Here is a 19263-nt window from a genome sequence, read left to right as displayed (position 1 = left end):
TGTTGTAGTTCGGTGGTCACCTAACCACAGTAAATCCAGACTATGTATGAGCCTTAAGTCGAAGGACCGCTGGTAGAACTATACGAAGCACCTCAACCCTTCGACGGGAAAGCTTTATCCCGGCACGGCCTACTACAACTCCAGAAGCCTGACTCCTCTTAACATCGAGTCTACAGACCCTGTCAGCACGAAGCCTAGCCTCCTCTCCTTCGACAGACGGGAAGTTGGTAACTGCCTACTATTAAGTCGTCAGACCGCTGGTAGTGAGCACATCGCGCCCCGCCGCTTTCTAACGATGCAACTCTACTGCTTAGTTCCCGCACAGCTTATCGCAGCTCCTGAAGCCTCACGCCACACTAACATCAAGTCGTCAGACCCTTGTTAGCACGACACCCAGCCTGCTCACCGCATTGCTATGAGACACACTATGCAAAAAGCATGGAATACGGATGTGTATATTACAGGAAACTCCCGTTAAACAAACTCTGGTAAACTCCTGAATTGTACCGTATATATATATTACCGTATATTACTGTATATGCCTGCTAAACTAGAGGTTTACGGGCAAATCTAGTGCCCATAATTGCCCGTTAACTCCTCTTTTCACACAGTGACAAGAGCCCCGGCTTCCCACCTAGCGGCCTTCCTGGAGCCTGCTGCCTGCGCTAACCTTGTAGCTTGGAGCCGGCCAGCCTACCATGTGGTATATGAAATGAATAACAGACCAGTGAGGCTCAAGTGTTTTCCGGATTGAATGATAACCACGGAAATATGCACCATGGAGTGGGGTTATCCGCCCAGGTGGTCAGACCCAGACATTCAGGTTGCCTCTGAGTTTAACATGCAATGCTTCTGTGATCACGCCAGAGGGCGCAATCTCCCATAGCGACACAGAACAGCTCTTAACAACAATTGCTTGAACCAAAGCACCACACAGGTCCCATGGGGGGTATATTTATAACTGTCAAAACTGAAATCAACGTGTAAAAATAAATATCATCAAGGTCATTTCCTCCTGTACATTATTTCTCAGGGATTACTAATCACCATGATGCTATTTCCATCTTTGTGATTAAATAAGGAAAACAAATGCCCGGGTCATAATCTTGTGGACCAGCAACAGCAACTAAACTGAAACAGACGTTATTTTAACTTCTTTCTCATTTTTAAGCAACTATGATATGAATTAATTAAATGTTCTGAACAACAGGGACTTCATAAAAAGTGGATTAGGATAATTTGAACTGCACTCAGTCTAATAAAAACATGTTTTTTCCTCATTTGAAATACAGAAATGAGACAAAAAGCCTGCCGATCAATGTCTATTATTTTGTTAGAAAACTTTGTAGCCAATTCAGATAGCTTGACCTAGAAGTTTTACCTTGTGAAAGTGCAGATCCAATCACAAAACATTACACATTGTTTCTCAGATGTTTATGTATTTATTCCCCCCCAATTTATTTGAATCTGCATGTGCACCATGGTACTACTGTACCTTCCGCACATTAAATATTTAGGATAATTTGCTATCTCAGAGAAGTACTGCCTTCAGTCTTCATGAATATAAATTAAAGTTTGAAGTGATCCTGAGGATTCTCCCCAAAGCAGTGGCGTCGCCATGAGGATGCTTCAGCCTAACACCTTCCCTTCTCTTATCGCATTACTATACCACCTACACCTTCCCTCCACCACCACTCCTCTCACAGCTACCAGACAATCCCCCTCTTAACAGATTAAGACCGGGAGAGCATCCTGTACATTTAACATTTCAGCCACTTTAACCATTATTTTATACTTTGGCTAATCAAGAATAGCAGATCTACTGTACAAGGTCATAGCACGCCACCTTGTGTGGCGCTATGAGCGAACGTTTTTAACTCAACTCTTTTCTTCTTCTGGGGTTCCCTCGAACAAAATATTTTGAGATCGGCGGCCAAATACATGACAATTTGAGAGCACCGCTGTGTAGCAGTATACTCTTTTCAGAAATGTATTAGGATTCAGGATTAGAATCGGCCTCAGGTATCAACGGGTTAATGAAACCAATAGGCCTCAATTCCTCAACTCATCACACAGTAATATGACAACTGGGCTTGGACAAGAGCCCTGGGGACAGACACTTATACCTCCAGCCGTTACAGTGGATGGAAAGCGCTACTGCCGCTGACATCGGCCAAGCTCCTGTGGATGATACCAGACTAGGAACAAATTCCACCTGAATCTAATGCAATGTGTCTAACACCACCATGGGAGCCTGCAGCACTCCACCACGACTCGCTCTGAACACAGAGCTTCTTCTCGCTCACTAACAGGGTCTCCTCCAGTGTTGCCAGTGACTTTGGTCTATAAAGTATAGCTTGAGTAGTAGTTTGTTTGGGCTATTGCTTCCTAATGTTGTTTAAACCAGTGGTTCTCAAAACATTTCATGTCAAGGACCCCCAAATGAATGTGTCTGCATACAGTATGCCAATCTGACAGGGTTTTTTTTGGCCAGGGATCTCTATACAAGATTGGTGTTTCAAAACGGTTTTAAAACAACGGTTTTAAATCAAGATTCTTAAAGATGGAGTGCCACAATTTTTGTATTTTTCCAGTTTTTCATGTGTCTATGAGGGGACAGTACTTAATTAGACAGACTGGAGTTGTTTTTATGTGCAATTGTGTATTGACTTTGTATTTAGGGTTTCTTCCTGGAGGCTGAACCCTTGACAGTCAAATGGGCCAATGAAGTAAACAGTATAGTGACACCACACTATCAGCCCCTCCCCTAACCCCTCCCCCTTTATCATACAACTACAGCTGTGGGTGCGGCTTCAGTTCAGGTGGATCACCACCCATCACCACCCACCAGGCAAACCAGGCATACTTAATGAACTGGTGGGCGTGTCCACATAAAAGCATGATTTTAACAAATACTGTACACTTTTTGGAAAAAGTTCTTCCCCCTTATATTGTAATGATACCTGATGATCATGTTTTAGGGTGGAAAAAAATGGTGGCACTCCATCTTTAAAAAAGCCATAACTACAAGCTCACATGTGTCACATAGCAACACGTTTCAGTTCCAAACAGCTGCAGTAATAGCTATAGGGCTCAAATCAAGTCGTCAAGTGGTAGAACTGGCTGATTCTTTTGGGCTTGTTTTCAAAGACCTGTTGGCTTGTTTCTCTCCCACTGGTCTCTGAGGCGTCTCCCTCTCACTGTTGTCTGGGTTTCCGGGGCCTTGCTGTGCGTGGGTTATATGATATTTGGTTCTATTTGGCTCCGTTAATCTTTAGGGAGTTTTGTTGGAGAACAATAACAACAGACCAGCCTGGTCTCTTGTAAATAGTTTTCTACGTTCTATACAGTAATATAGTATTTATAAACTTAAACCCTATTATGTCAAATAGTGAATTATATAGCTACATCTACAAGCTTTCTTGTGAGCTTGTAGACATGCTATTTCAACCAAATGTTCTTCTCGTTACACTGTCTGTTTAACATGACATTCCCACAATATTCAGACTGGATCATAATTATGCCGCCTGCAGCTACATTTCTCAGACCCACAACTGATTTCTATTTGGAGGATCAATATCGATCAAGCAGGTAGAGGTGAATCGCAAACCATGCTAGCATTCATGGTGAATTCTTAACCCATTTTGGGCGGGAACCCCTTTTTGTGTTAGTTATTGAAAGATAGCAGATCTACAAGCTCATAGAGCGCCACTGAGTGGCGCGCTACGAGCTTGTAGGTCTGCTATTTTTGAAAAATTAATCGAAGAACGACTGACATAGAAACTTTTTCCACATATTCAATACAAAGGCAATACCGCCACTGCAGCAAAGGAAAGAGAACTGACAATCATACATGTAGAAATAAATAGTACATTAACCCTGAGATCAGATTCTAAAAATGTCTTCTACATCCTGACAGTTTTGTGTCTATGTCAGTTGTTCTTTGATTTTTCAAAAATAGCTAAAGTATAACATAATGCTAACACCAAAATGGGTGCCCGCCCAAAATGGGTTAAAGTGTGTTTATCTCAGATCCAATTTCACAATGACAGAGGTATGAAATGAGTTACCAGATCAACTGAAATGAAGTATAGATTTACACAGATGTGAAATATGTTGATTCTGTAAAAATATATATATTTGTACTATTATATGTTTATTAATGTTTCAAGGACATGTCCGGTAGTCTCTCTGTATGATGAGATAGGCCTATTTTATGATCAGGATAGTTTCAGGGAATACCTTGTGTGTGTGTGTGTGTGTGTGTGTGTGTGTGTGTGTGTGCACGCGCATGTGCACTCGCCCGTGTGTGTGTGTGTGTGGCTGCGCAAGTGCGTGTAGCCGTTTGTAAGTATACTATTTCACAGCTGTGTGATTGAGAGCTGCCATATAAAGACACCAGGGGATTTCACCTGAATGAGTCTCTACTGTGATTCTCCATGGCAGTTTCCTGTTCAGCCGCAGCTTGCCTGTTGGGCCGAGGGACTTGGTTTTAACCAGTTATCAGAGGAGCCTCTGTGTGCTCCTGCTTACTCTGACTGATAGGTCTGCTCTGGTTTCTCTGTGGTGTTGTGTGTGGGTGTACTATAGCCATGTGTTGCAGTAAGTGACCTTCGGACATTGTGGTATACAGTAAGTGTGAGTATAGTGGCTGCTTTGTTTGGGCTGAAACCGTTGGTCATCCCTTAGGAGCAGCGTTTCTCAAAGTCTTTAAATTAACCCATTCTGACCGGGCACCCATTTTGGTGTCGGCATCATGTTATGCTTTAGCTATTGAAAAATAGCAGATCTACAAGCTCATATCGCGCCACCGAGTGGCGCGATACGAGCTTGTAGGTCTGCTATTTTTTGAAAAATCGAAGAACGACTGACATTTTTAGAATCTGATCTCAGGTCAGAATGGGTTAATCAGACCAGTGTGTGTCCAGTGGAAACCTCGTGTGAATCTGATCTCAGGTCAGAATGGGTTGAAGACCCCCTCAGAGTTACAGACCTGCAAGGTTGCATTTGGAACCCCCCTCAAGTAGCCTAACCCTGAGGGTCCATTGACCCCACTGTGAGAAACACTGCCTTTAGAGTGCTGCTTGGCTGGACATTTGCAGTACAGTTTTAGGTTTTTCCAATGGTCAGTAATATTATCTGTGTCAGGGAATCCATTAGGGTTTTGTTTATGCTGAGAGAATCTGTGTATAATGTTTACCCACCAGGTCTGTCATCTCATTAATTCTGATGTACTGTATGTGTTGATTCTGTTTGTATGTGTTTCCTTTGTTAGGGACCAGAGTTGGGGGACCAGGCTGGGCACTGCAGTGCCCTCCGGTGGTGGGCACCCTTGTCGCAATGTTCCAAACCACCCTGTGGATGCCCTGCTTTGTGGGCGTTTCCTCTGCCCCGTGGCTGGGCGCCCGTTTCCCTTGCTTGCTGATCCCCAAACGTGTTGTTGGATTTTGATTTGTTCAGTATTACTTTTTACTTAGTAAAAATGCAACAGTGCATGTTATGTTTTAAAGTGAAGCTCGTACCAACTCAATGTTTCTAATTATGTTTGTACAAAACAAACCAAGTAGGGAGTCATACTGTGTAATAATCAGGTACACCTCCAGATTGAGATTAGAACTATTTCCTAGGCGGGCACAGGTCCACAGGTGGCATAATTGGCTATAATTACTGTATGCATCCGCCCTGTTTGCACCTGCATTTAAGCTTCTGTGCAACCCATGCCTACCTCATCCAGGTGCACCAGGAAGGTGACGTTGGTGCCCAGGTTGGCGGTCAGTTTGCCATCCTTGGTGTTCAGCGTGAGGCCCTTTGGAGGTCTGTTCGGACACTGCTGCTTCCGGGCCGTGTACATCTCCTTGACTCCTTTGGTGCAGTTGTTCAACACTACTTTACGGTACCTGCAGAAAGATATACATCTTATTCAAATAAAAAAAATACAATATTAATAATACTCTTGTTCTACTTGATTCAGTTGTGGGCAGGGGATGTGCTATATGACTTGACAATATTTGAAACTTTTGCCACGATTACGATTAATGAAGAAAATAATCTATAAGCATTGGCGACTATATATCTGGGACACTGCCTTTTAACTTCAGTGAGGACAGGGTGAACCTGGATTGTACTACAGTATCAACTGTAACCGTAACACGTTGCTGCTGTGTAACCCCAGCCTCAGGTCACATTCCCACCTAATACGTTGGTAGACTCGATGCGAATGGCGGAGAAATTGGGATTCTTGCATATTTAATTTGCTGCGGTTTGCCTTCACACAGCTGTCATCCGCAGCAATTGGAAACGCAGCAGGGGGACCTTTATCAATGTGTTCCATTCATAAACTAGCCTACACAGTGAAATCTATGGTGATACAATTATACTCATAACGTGCATGTGTCATGCCCCCCCCCCCCCCCCCCCTCTCTCTCTCTCACTATACGCACGCAGCCACGCACTGTTCTTTTGGGCATGGAGGCACAGCGCTGAGCGCACTGATATAACAGACAGCAGCGCAAAATGTTCACAAGTTTATCGAGATGAAAGTCCCTACTCCCCAGTCCCCACACAGTGACAGCACTCCATGTTTACGGCACGCACAGACAGACAGACAGACAGACAGACAGACAGAATATTCTGTAGGCTATAATACACTGCCGTGTTTTTATGTGTTTCCTTAAGCATTTTGATTAATGTACTCGTCCTCATTTCGATCAGGGCTTCAGTCTCCTCATTCGACCACGTCTATCCACGGTAACGGGAAATCTTTGCGCTGCGTAAAATATGCCTTCTCCGTCTCCAACTGTGTTCAGCTCCTCCTCACCCGCCACATTGTTTGCTTCATTTCCTCTATTTACTGCGGATTGCATTCACACCTGCACCGAATCGTAATCAAGTGCGATTGGAAGCGAAGCGAAACCCCTGTTTTTGCTCGGAGTAGAATGCGGTTCTTTGATACGCATTAGGATTCGAATGAGCCTTCACACCTGCCAAACGTAGTGTACTTTCTGAAAATGCGCAGCAGGATTCGTTTTAATCGCAGCAAAGCTCTCTGGTGTGAATGTCACCTCAGTGTAACTAGGTATCGGTCTGCTTTTTGGAAGCACTGGTATGACTGTTTACTATAAAACTGCTGTTTTTAAGGGATAGGGGTGTTCCTGTTTGTATGTGGGATTGATTGATTGATATACAGTCCAACTCACCCGGTGCTGTTGAAGTAGTTCTGACCCAGGCTGCAGCTCCTGGACACGGTGGAGGGATTGAACCAGAAGGCGGGCCTGCAGTTGCCGTCGCCCCGTCGCTCATATCCATAATCACTGTCACATAATAATAAAGCACATCCACACACGTCTAGCCTGATCAATATCGGTATACCGGGAGAGAGGGGGACATATTGTTGTCATACAGCATTACAGCATTCCCTGTTGCTTATCTATCTCCGTAGATCCCGGGGACCAGAGGCCCTGCCTAGCATAGAGATGCATCATTATTATGTATTGATTACGTTGTTGACAAAGTGTGAGCCAACGTGCGGAGCCCCTGGGGTCTAACTCCGTACATAACACAAGGCCTGGTGCTCAGTTGCCTGTTAAAGGGTGATTTATACTGAGTTGCCGTGCCGGTGTCGTGCACCGGAGATAAGCGAGTTACAAGCCCACGACGCATCGCGCCGCGACGCGTCATGGATCCTGCAAATCGCCTATTTTCGCCGCGCGGCACGGAGCACGCCGCGGGCACACGTCGGGCATTAGCATTCCAATCAGAACATGATTTACACCCCACAAAGCAAGGTAAGCAAGTGCCCATTCTAATAACGGTCCTGACATTGATTTATCAATTAATTACTGAGCCAGAACAAATAAACAAAACTAACAAGGCTGTGGCTGACTAGTCCAGCTCGGCTGCGTGATTAAGAAACTGCGAGCTATTCATTAACGAGCCGTCAAGGCATAACGAGCTCTGGGGCCAGCATTCTGTCCATGTCAGGTTGAGACGTGCTGATTGCACATCATTGTCAAGAGTTCCACATACTGTAAACAAAGATGCTCCGTCCTTCATCGAACAACTCTAGTGTAAAGTATAATCAAGAGTATATTGGGCCACAATAAAACTCCCTTGGAATGGGTGTTCTTTATTTTTATATTGATGCCAACGTCTCATTAATAGCATAATTGGACAATGAAAGCAGTTTGAACACAATTATGCAAAAATGAAGGTAGGGTTTTGCATTATTATAGCTTACTTTGTTCTTTGTGTAATTCCTATGTGGCTATTCCAAAAAAAAAAAAAGCTTCAAAAAGCTTTTATGGTTTTATTTCCAGCATTCCACAAAAACAATTGACATTGTTTCTAAATGTGTTGTTTGTAAAAGTCGCTATTCCTTTCCCATGTGCCTTTGACAGCGTTGGCATCCACTGCACTGTGTCTCCGGGAGAGGGAGAGTCAAACTGTGTTCAATGGAAACTAATTAGAGATCCTACTCTGACCTTCTCTTTTCTTATGTTCCATATGGCTTTTCATGTTTCCTGCCATTACAAGATAATAAAAATAAAAAAAACAGGATTTGCATACAAATTGAAACTACTTACTCAACAGTATTATAAACATAACAAAGCATGCAGGCAGACATTATGAGCAAATTGTGCAGAATGATCCACAAACTTATCAGATTATTGGAAAAAAAAACATGCATTGCAAATAGTAAATTACTAAATGAATTAGACGCTGGAACGGCATAATGTTATTTTAAATGGCTGAAAATTGGCCTGCAAAATTAACTGCACAACGTGTGCATGCAGATAACTCTGACCACAACTACATTGTGGCAGCCGTTGCATTGTCCATAAAAGCACACTATAGTCACTATTACTGCCATTGATTTCCTATTGTACAGTATGTTTCAGTTATTTTTGTGAGCAGTTTTGTGAACATTTTGGCGCTTCTGTGTTTTGCATTTGGAACAACCAGTGGTGCAATTACATATAAGTGCATTTATTTACTCAAGTACTGTACTCAAGTGCAGTTATACTTCTCCAATACATCTCAGAGTTAAGGTGGTTGCACACGGGACACGTTTTTCGGAAAACCGACAGAAAACCGCAGCTAAAAATCCCAAAAGGCAGCAGTGTGCAGGGGCCTTTATTGTACGTTTGACTCCACTACAATTATTTAACATCTTTAGTTACTATAGTTGCGACCGCAGGTCGCAGATTACTATGAAAACCTGCGGCAAATTAAAATGTGTCTCTGCTCCGTTCGGTTCGGTCCAGATATCACCGGGCCCATTTTGGACCGGGTCAAATTTTATGGACCATGTGCTACCCTCTAGTCTTGTGTATCTACCACTGTCAAAGACAAAGCTCCTCTTACCATTCAAAGTCATGGGCCCGGCAGATACAGGATTCCGCTGAAAGAAGTTTGGCGTAGTCTCTTCCCAGCATGCAGTAGTTTCCAGGCCTGCGTTTCATGTAGATTTGCTTTTGTCCCATCACGCACGGCTCGCCCTGCGGACACAGCGAGGCGCCGAGATGATTTCAAACGGAACTCATTCGTGGCATTAACATCACAGCATGACAGGGACCGTACGAGTGAAGGGAAAAGGGCACATTTTTATATTTCACCTGATTATGTAAGTGCCAGGTCTGATAGTCTTCCTCTGCGCACTTTCTGCTGAACAGGGACTTGTAGTCTATCTTGATGAGTTGCCATTCGGAACGGTGGCTGAAATGTCCAAAGAAACTACAGTGGAAGAGCAGACAGTTAGATATTTTTGTCTGAGAAGGACCCCCATTTGCCCATGGACCTCCATTTGATACAATTACGTTTTTATCTCTGGGACCCCAATCCACACTGCAAAATTCTCAGTGTTTATTTAACTCTGAGAGTAGACAAATTGAATCAAACTTGAGCCATAAGGGTCCATTCGGTTCCATCTGTATTCTGTACACTGTGAGTTACAGACCCAAAATGGTTTTCGACCCCTGGCAGTCCCTGGACCTGACGTTGAGAAGCGGTAGCCGGGCTAAAGCCAGATGCGAATCAGCCGGCACACGGCAGTGTGATTTTATTATTTATTTATTTATAGTCTGGTTTATTAGCCAGGCTAGAGAAACAGTGCTGTAAACGGTCTCTGTATATCCGACTATGGAAAAAGTACACTTTCAGGCATCCTGCTCCAACAGATAGTTAAACTAATGTGAAGTGGCAAGGCCTGTCTGTATCCTGCTTTTGTCGGCACAACAGTATAGCTTAATGTTTGATTGAGCAATCCTTCTTAATGACATCATACACTTAATCTATCTCAGTTGGACTCACATCAGCCTTTATGACTCATCCTCTAAAACGAATTGACACTTTCCCCCCTGCACTCTTAAACCAAACTACAATTTACAATTTAGGCATTTAGCAGACGCTCTTAATCCAGAGCGACTTACAATAATCAAGAACAAAGCATGGGAATACATCACAAAAGCATTTATCATAAAACATGCGTAAGCTAAGAAAGTAACAGTGGAATATCTATATTATGAGACTATACATATAAACTATATATACTACTATGCTATTATGTACTATGGCGTGCTATGACTATATACAATGCAATTATAGTGCCGTCTACATAACATGCTATAAGTCTGTATCAGATGCTATCTAAGTCTACAGAAATGCTATCTAAGGGGGTAACCCTACCCCCTTAGATAGTGCTATGGGCCATGATGGAGTCTGAAAAGGTGGGTTTTCAGACTACGGCGGAAGATTGGGAGTGATGCTGCAGTTCTGACTGCAATGGGAAGTGCATTCCACAGTTTTGGAGCCAGAAGAGAGAAGAGTGAAAGAGAGAAACTACCCCCCCCTTTTCCGTCTAATAACAGATACCACAAAAAAAGGACAGAACAGAATAAATAAAACGCGCCATTCCCTAATACGCTGACCCGCCGCCCCTCTATGAAAAGACCCTGATAAGCTTACGTCATGATCTGGTTCTCGGCGCCGGCCTCCACCAAGACTCCGTCCACGAACAGGGGCACCAAAGAGAAGCTGTGTCTGGTCCATTGCCTCCCCTCGTCAAAGCTGACCCTGTGTGTGTGTGTGTGTGTTTGAGAGAGAGAGAGAGAGAGAGAGAGAGAGAGAGAGAGAGAGAGAGAGAGAGAGAGAGAGAGACAGAGAAATCTCTCTATTAAACCTGTGTTGTACTTTGTTGCATGGCTGTGTCGCAAAGAACATATGGCGATCTACAATTCACAACGCAGCGCTGCCTGTAAAACTCTCGTAGGATGGAGCATAATCCGGGCATTAGAGGCAGGCCATAGGGGGGATCTAGGTAGGGATCTGCATGACTGGCTCATCTCTATAGGCTAGTCTACGGTTACACGCGCCGCAATTAGCTACAGTAGCCTGGGGTAAAAAAAAGGAGGAGCATAAAAGGCATATGAATGTGATAGCCTATTTGACTATCAAAGAAATGCATGAAGGCATTTTCAGAGGACATGAAAAGATATTGGTATCAAAGGAGGGAAAGAAAAGAAAAATGCAACGTCGGGGAACGCGGGTGAAGTCCACAGCGAGGTGGAAACAGACAAGAAAGGAACTGTTTCATGTTCGACTGCAGACCTACAAAAGGCTAGGAGAGGAGGAGGGGGGAGGAGAGTAACAGTTGGGACTTGGGAGGCTTTTTGCTGTCGAGGTACGGGCTCTATTTATTCTGACAGCTTATCAACGTGGCTGCAGGAGTGCTAACAACGAGGAGTCGGCTACCTGAGTGTGACTGTTCTTATGAGAGCATTGAGGCCTGTGTACTGTACTGCTCTCCTCCCCCCATGCACTGCCTTCATCATTTGGCTAATAGCACTAACACCAGGAACAGTGTTGACATGCATCCATTTTATTATTATTCACGTTCAATGTTTTGTCTTTCTTTTTCACTCCTCCTCTATCTATCTGTCTGTCTGTCTGTCTGTCTGTCTGTCTGTCTGTCTGTCTGTATGTCTGTATGTCTGTCTGTCTGTCTGTCTGGCTGTTTTAGATCCCTCCACCGCAGCAGTTACATTGGGTTAGGAGACAAACCCCCGGCATTTTCCTGCTTCAGAAACTAATTTAAAACAATTGTTGCAAAAAATGATTGGAGAGCAGATCTGGTCTCAGTTAAATTAGTCTGCGCTGCAGAGGCAAAGCAAAAGCCACGCACTTTGACAAGAGGAAGGCGATGTGTAAATGAAAACACTAAAAGAGGGTTGATGGCCGCAGGGCTGTATCATGAGTGGAGTGAAATACAAATCTCAGAATTATATTTCCCAAGACTTGCTGGAAGAACGGCATTGGACGTATTGGCATTAGCAAATAGCATCAAGTATTGACTCATTATTTGAGAGAATGAAGAATGGACCTAGAAATTGGCATTTGTGTAATACTATATTAGAGAAGTTTGACATTGACAGTGCAATAAGATGATAACAAGTGGGACAAATGAGAGTAATTTGCATTGTAAGTAACATACCACAAGTGTCTGGTTGGTACAGACGGCTGTTTCACAGCTACCAGCGCTCCTCCTTTGTCCAGAAACCACATGTTATGCTCTTCTTCAAATATCTGAAAACAGTGATTGATCGATTGATTGATTGATTGATCAATTTAATACTTTCTATGTAAAAAAAAAGAAAGCAACACACAAAACAAAAAAGTGATTTTCTTTTACCCATTAGCTGGTGCCATAGCAACCAGTTAAGTCTTCCTGGGGTCCAGATATGACTGTTTTGAATGGTAAATGATGCATTTATATAGCACCTTTAAGGCACTTTACATAGATTGTGCATTACATTCCCCCATTCACAGTTTCACACACACATTCATACACCGATGGCGGCGGAAACCATGCAAGGCACCAACCAGCACATCAGGAGTAATTAGGGGTTCAGTGTCTTGCTCAAGGACACTTCGACACTAACTCTGGGGGAGCCCGGGTTCGAGCTGGCAACCTTGTGGTTATCATCCGGCCACTCTACCCCTGAGCCACCGTCGCCCTTAATATTTTGTATTGGGTCTGCAAATATAAATGAATCTGGGGGTCTTGGACATAAAAAAGTTTGAGAAAAACTGACAGCTGGTTACTCATCCTGCCCATCAGGTATACTAATAAACCTCCACAACCTGTAAAATTCCCAGCAGGGTGATTAAATTAAGCACTTTCAACCTGCTGTCCCTACATTATGGAAATGTCATAGTGAAAACAGAATAATATATTATGTTTTTTTAAGATATTTTTTTTGCGGCTTACGCCTTTTATTGATTTTTGAAGGGACAGACAGTAGGCTGACAGGAAACGGGAGAGAGATGGGGGGATGACATGCAGTAAAGGCCGTGTCGGGTCCGGGAGTCGAACCCGCGGCACACTGCGACTGGATTACCAGTCCGGTGCCCAGACCGTTAAAACAGAATAATATTAACCCATTCTGACCGGGCACCCATTTTGGTGTCGGCATCATGTTATGCTTTAGCTATTGAAAAATAGCAGATCTACAAGCTCATATCGCGCCACTCGGTGGCGCGATACGAGCTTGTAGGTCTGCTATTTTTGAAAAAAATCGAAGAACGACTGACATTTTTAGAATCTGATCTCAGGTCAGAATGGGTTCATCAGACCAGTGTGTGTGTCCGGCGGAAACCTCGTATGAATCTGATCTCAGGTCAGAATGGGATAATATTAAAACAGGCTAACAACGGGTTGCAATATGATGCAATGTGAGCTTGTACTGTACATTGGATATTTATTTCTGCAATGTGGCACCATTGAAAAACAAAGGGTTACAAATAGTCTTAGAGTTATGGGGGTTCTTTGAAATTAAAAACTTTGAGAAACACTGCAATGCGACACATTGTGAGCTTGTAGATTGGCTACTTCACTACTTTAAAAGTGTTTTGAAATAATAATGAAAAGGAAACATTTATTTCTCTGGACGTACAAGGTTTCCACCCGAATCCTGGTTGGATTCTATAAGCTCACCTGTCTCCAGTTGTTTCCAGCATCAGATGAGATAAACATGCCCACATTGTTGTAAGACAACTCTGCTCCAATGTTCCCTGCAGCGGAAAATAAACACATTTTATGAAAATCTAAATTACACATCAAGAAAACAGGTTGCATGTGTATTAAAACACTTGACAACTCGGTAATGATGCTATCTTACTGGCAAGAATCCTGCGCTCGCCTGTAATTAGCTTTTCTCTCACAATCCCCAGCACGTAGAAGAAACCAAATTAATCTCTATTTGTGACAAGTGATGAAGTTTGTGGGAGTGGCTTATTTTACAAAAAAAAAGAATCACAAATCATTAACAAAATGTCCACTTTGCCCATCCATCCATCCATCTTCAACCGCTTATCCGTAGTCGGGTCGCGGGGGCAACAGCTCCACCAGAGAGCTCCAGGCATTCCTCTCCAGAGCAACATATTAGTACAGTAACTTCCTCCTGGGGGATCCCGAGGCATTCCAAGGCCAGTGAGTCGATGTAATCCCTCGATCTGCGCCTTGGTCTGCCCCGGGGTCTCCTCCCAGTGGGACGTGCATCGAGGACCTCCCTATGGAGACACTCGAGAGGCATCCTAACCAGATGCCCGAAGCACAAGCTGGTTCCTTTCCAGGCGAAGAAGCAGCGGCTTTACTCCGAGTCTCCCTCGTGTGACTGAACTTCTCACCCTATCTGTAAGGGAGATGCCAGCCACCCGTCGGAGAAAACTCATTTCGGCCACTTGTATTCGTGAACTTATTCTTTCGGTCATGATGAAATTTGAATCACATATGTCGAGGGTTGTGTACTCAACAAATCCCCTAAAGCATTTCCACTTTGATCTATAAAAGTCAGAAATACATTTGATGCAAAAACTAGATTTTTGGGGGGAAACAATCCTCTCAAAACTAAATACAAGTGATCACAGGAGTGACGTCACAATGTAATTGGCTTGCAAAAGTTATGGGAGGGGCCTATTTCTTAAAATCCAGCACAGCAATAGTTCATTACGATATGGAAAGCAGGAGGTTTCATTGTAACTATTTTAAATATACAAAAATACAAGCCTCGCAGCGCTGCATAAAATGATACGCTGTGAGCTTGAATATCTGCTATTTTTGCTATTTTTAAAAGCCAAGGCTAAAATCAAAGATTACACAGATGTTGTATGATTGATTGTCAGGATGGTGGGTCAGGATGGTGGGTTCCCAATTCAATTATGATAATGTGGGGGGTCTCGGCCTGAAAAGGTTGTGAACCACTGCTCGAAGTTACTAGATAGGGATTCACTGTTTTTATTTATTTATCTAACTCTCATGTCGCTCTGACTTTGCCTTGCACTTTCTGGTTTGAGAGTATTTAAGTAAACTCTTCAAAGTCAAACTACAGACTGCATAGAATAGATTAAAGGGTACAGTAAGGTTGACTCCACAGTCACACATCGCTAGGAGACAATTTAAATGTCTTCCAGTGGAAGCGAGACAATTAAGGGACACTACTGTATCTCCAGGCTGACTATCAGGGGTGAAAGTGGACCGGAACGGACCGGTACACTGTTACGGTAAAAGATTCAGATTCAACCCTGTGTCTTTAAAGGAGAATTCCATGCTAGAAGGCTTTTTTACCTTTCTTTGTAGTCGTTACGTCCCCACCAAAGAGGTCCACGTGTTTTTTTGTGCAAAAACTCCTTATTGGCTAATGGCTATTTCCCCTACCATAAGCCCTCAATGAATTGCATTGAATTGAACAGGGCTATGGGGTGTTGTGCTAATTCGCTTATTTCCATCGAAATAAGTAGTAAAGTGTGCCGCTTGGGATATTATTTACATTATGAAGAGAGGATACAAAAAAAATTGAGCGATGGAAATAAGCGCATTAACACAACACCCCATAGCCCCATTCAATTCAATGCAATTCATTTAGGGCTTATGGTAGGGGAAATAGCCAATAAGGAGCTTTTGCACAAAATAACACCTGGACCTCTTTGGTGGGGACGTAACGACTACAAAGAAAGGTAAGAAAGCTTTTTAGTATGGAATTCTCCTAAGAAAAGTGGATGGCAGCTGGTAAAAAATCCATATTAAATTACCTGCCACAAACACATGTACAAGAAGAAAACACGTCAGATTAACACACAAGTGTTAGGCCTACTAGAAGCGCTTCTGAGTTGTTCCAGTGTGTTTGTGTCAATCAGTGTCCATGCTATTGTCGCTGTTTCTTTATTCCACCACGGCACAGAGAGAAGTTTTCTGTCAACTCGCGCGAGTCACGTCAACGTGAGCATGTGCACAAACGAGAGGGGAAATGAATGCCGGCAACTTTCGTTAAAGAAGTGATAGCAGGACCACCAGTTGCAAGCACAGGTGATTGCATGCGACTGTAGGTCGCAGTTTACTATGAAAACCTGGATCTCCCGTCCGTCAGTCAGTCAGTCCGTCACACGCTCCACATATGGCCAGTACATAATTCATTCCATATGTTGATCTGACCTCATCAAACCCTTAGATCTCCATATATGGAGCTGACCTGTTCTGACATTCCATATCTAGCTCAACAGAATGATTGATCTCCAGAATGATAGATCTCTAACTCTACCTTCAAAACTCTTCACAACACTGGACAGCATATTAAGCATATTAAGCACTACGCATACCTCGCCATTTAGGGCAAGGTCGCTTCTCGCCCTCAGGGCGTCTTTACTGCTTATAATTACTGTGCCAAAACGTTTTCTATGCTATATTTTGTATTTCGGCCTCGCAGCGAAATCCCTGGGAGTTCCGGCAAGAACTTGAAGATTGAAGATTATCATGACAGTCATGCAGAAACTTTGCCCTGTTTTTTGCGCTCGCTGCATTTACAAGATTTCCGTATATAAACATTCAGATTTCAAATATAAAGTACTCACAAAGTGTCCCACGGGTGTTAGTTAGTAGCAGCGCCAGCGATTAGAATTGCCGCGTCCCGCGTTGTTTATTAAAAAGCATTTTTGTCCGAGCTCCCCGGCTACTTTTTTCAAACGGGGTTCGTTTGGGAAATCCACAGTTGCACACCGGGAGCGCACTCGCCTATTAGTCTGTATTGGCAGGGCGGTCAGCGTACCTATATCGAACACACCGAGTGCCACCCTCCTCCTGACCGATAGGGGCGCGTAGTTGAAAGCCAATGGCAAAATAACACCTCGGATAAAAATGCTTTTTATTAAACAACGCGGGATGCAGAAATTCTAATCGCTGGAGCTGCAACTAACACCCATGGGACAAATTGTGAGTACTTTATATTTGAAATCTGAATGTTTATATATACGGAAATCTTGTAAATGCAGCGAGCGCAAAAAACAGGGTGAAGTTTCTTCATGACTCTCGTATGAATACGAGAGTCATGAACCATGGCTAGCTCCCGGGGAAACATTTTAACAACCCAAATCTGGTTTGGGGGTCCCTGGAACAAACAGATTTCAGATTATTTCATACAATGCCATCAGAATTCAAGGATGCACTCTATTGTTACATCTTGTGCACAGGTACAAGAGTAAAACATATTTATGTTCAGCTTCCTTCAGACAATGTAGCAGCATAGGTAATATACGTAATAACTAGAAAGATGCAATTTTGGGAAAGTTGAAAGTGTGGTTGGACTGACGCTAGTCGCCGGTTGCGGCCCGCCGGGACACGAGGAACCCACTGGGAGGAATACCATCGGAGGCCGTGTGACATCATGCGATAATTGGATGCGAAATTGGATCCTGCCACTCATTTTACAAGCCAATTACATTGTCACGTCACTACTGAGATCATTGTATTTCATTTTGAGAGGATTAATCCCCCTGAAAATTGAGTTGATTCAAATTTGGGATTGACTGGACATTTTGTTCGTTAAATAGGCCCCTCCCACTAACTTTTGAGCCAAAACTGTGGGACAAGTAGTCCGGCAAACCTTTTTGGGGATACTTTATAAATAATAATAGTTGGAAAATTATTATAGTCTGGGCAACCACACTAACAATGCAAGTAAATACATATCTATAACTGCCACGCACGTAGGTTTGCACATTTGCTTGTTTGGATGTTATTGTCATCTGTCCCAGAAAGCACGGTTATGGACCTGGACGAATTAGTGACGTCTCGATTGGGGTCAGATCAAATCAAACCAACTGGTCAGATCTGTCCCAGAATATCACCTGATTTCAACCAACATAAATTCTGCCCACTAAGACGGACGTCCCTGGATGAATCAGAGAGAGTCCGATCGAGGCCAGATCAACTTAAGTCATATCATAACTAGTCAGATCTGGCCCAGAATAAGATATATTATTTCAACTGGTGAAGACATTCTGGAAATGGAGAGATCATCCCCATATGGGCTGTGATCTGGCCTAGTCCTGAACGTCACCGGAGGACGTTATCATAACGTCATCATGACGTCATTTGGCTTGCACTGCAGGGTGTAGTGTATTCTTGGCAAGCCCAGGACATTGCTAACCTGACGCTGCCAGATCCAAGAAGCTTGCTACACAAATTTGTTTCACAGCTTATTGGGATCTGGGATCGCGGAAGCAAATTCGATGACGGGGCTGTTCCTTTTTTTCAAGATACTTGGTAGATGATTGGATGGGACCGTCTGTCTATCACCGTGTGGGCGTGCAAACACAACCAATCATATTGACGTGTCTATATAGCTTCACATCCGGTTTCGCACATGTCCCGCCCTTAGCTCACGCTGATTGGTTCGGTACGGAACGGATTTTTGTCAGCTCAACTCCCTGAGAGATCCCAGATGAGTGCTGTGTTGGGGAACATGGTTACCCAATACCGCCCTCATCTGGCAGCGTCAGGTTAGGACATTGCCACGTGTTTGATTTATATTGTTGTTGAAATTATCTCTTCACCTGTCTGTGAAGGCACAGCTGTCAAGGGAATCACTGAGCCATAGAGGCTGTGGAATGACTCTGAAATGCACTCACTCAAACATAAAAACAAAAATATGTGTATGCATTCAAAAAGAGCATGCGCACAATCTTCCAAGTTCCAACTATACAATTACTTAGGCATCTACAGAAAAGTGTGAGTGTGAGGGCTAAGAGTGGACAATGGACATGTTTAAGTTGGATGGAATACAAAAGCACACACAGAGAAAGAAGATAGTTTGGATGTTTCGGAAGGAGGTGTTGAGAAAACTGTTACAAAGTGGGCATTACTGATTACCAATGCTGATGGATGTTTGATTTTATATTTGGATGTTAGGCATTTTGTGAAGTTTTTGTACAGAGTAA

The 19263-nt window shown here is 43.4% G+C and overlaps 1 protein-coding gene across 1 annotated transcript in view; it reads right to left on the bottom strand.

The window, feature by feature from the left end:
- The window catches only part of LOC310859584 (VPS10 domain-containing receptor SorCS3-like), a 137307-nt gene that overhangs the window by 36553 nt on the left and 81491 nt on the right, over nt 1-19263 (bottom strand). The window contains exons 10-16 of the mRNA XM_083766205.1: nt 13991-14067; nt 12488-12579; nt 10963-11070; nt 9615-9732; nt 9364-9497; nt 7197-7310; nt 5726-5897 (exon numbers count right to left, since the gene is read on the bottom strand). Coding sequence (XP_083622331.1) covers nt 5726-5897; nt 7197-7310; nt 9364-9497; nt 9615-9732; nt 10963-11070; nt 12488-12579; nt 13991-14067 — 815 coding nt within the window. The remainder of the gene's footprint in view (nt 1-5725; nt 5898-7196; nt 7311-9363; nt 9498-9614; nt 9733-10962; nt 11071-12487; nt 12580-13990; nt 14068-19263) is intronic.

This window comes from Protomyctophum parallelum (genome assembly GCF_964188405.1).
Source record: "Protomyctophum parallelum genome assembly, chromosome: 5".
In the NCBI taxonomy this organism is placed as follows: domain Eukaryota; kingdom Metazoa; phylum Chordata; class Actinopteri; order Myctophiformes; family Myctophidae; genus Protomyctophum; species Protomyctophum parallelum.
The sequence above is the reverse complement of the archived record's forward strand: the minus strand, read 5'-3'. Positions and strand labels throughout refer to the sequence as shown.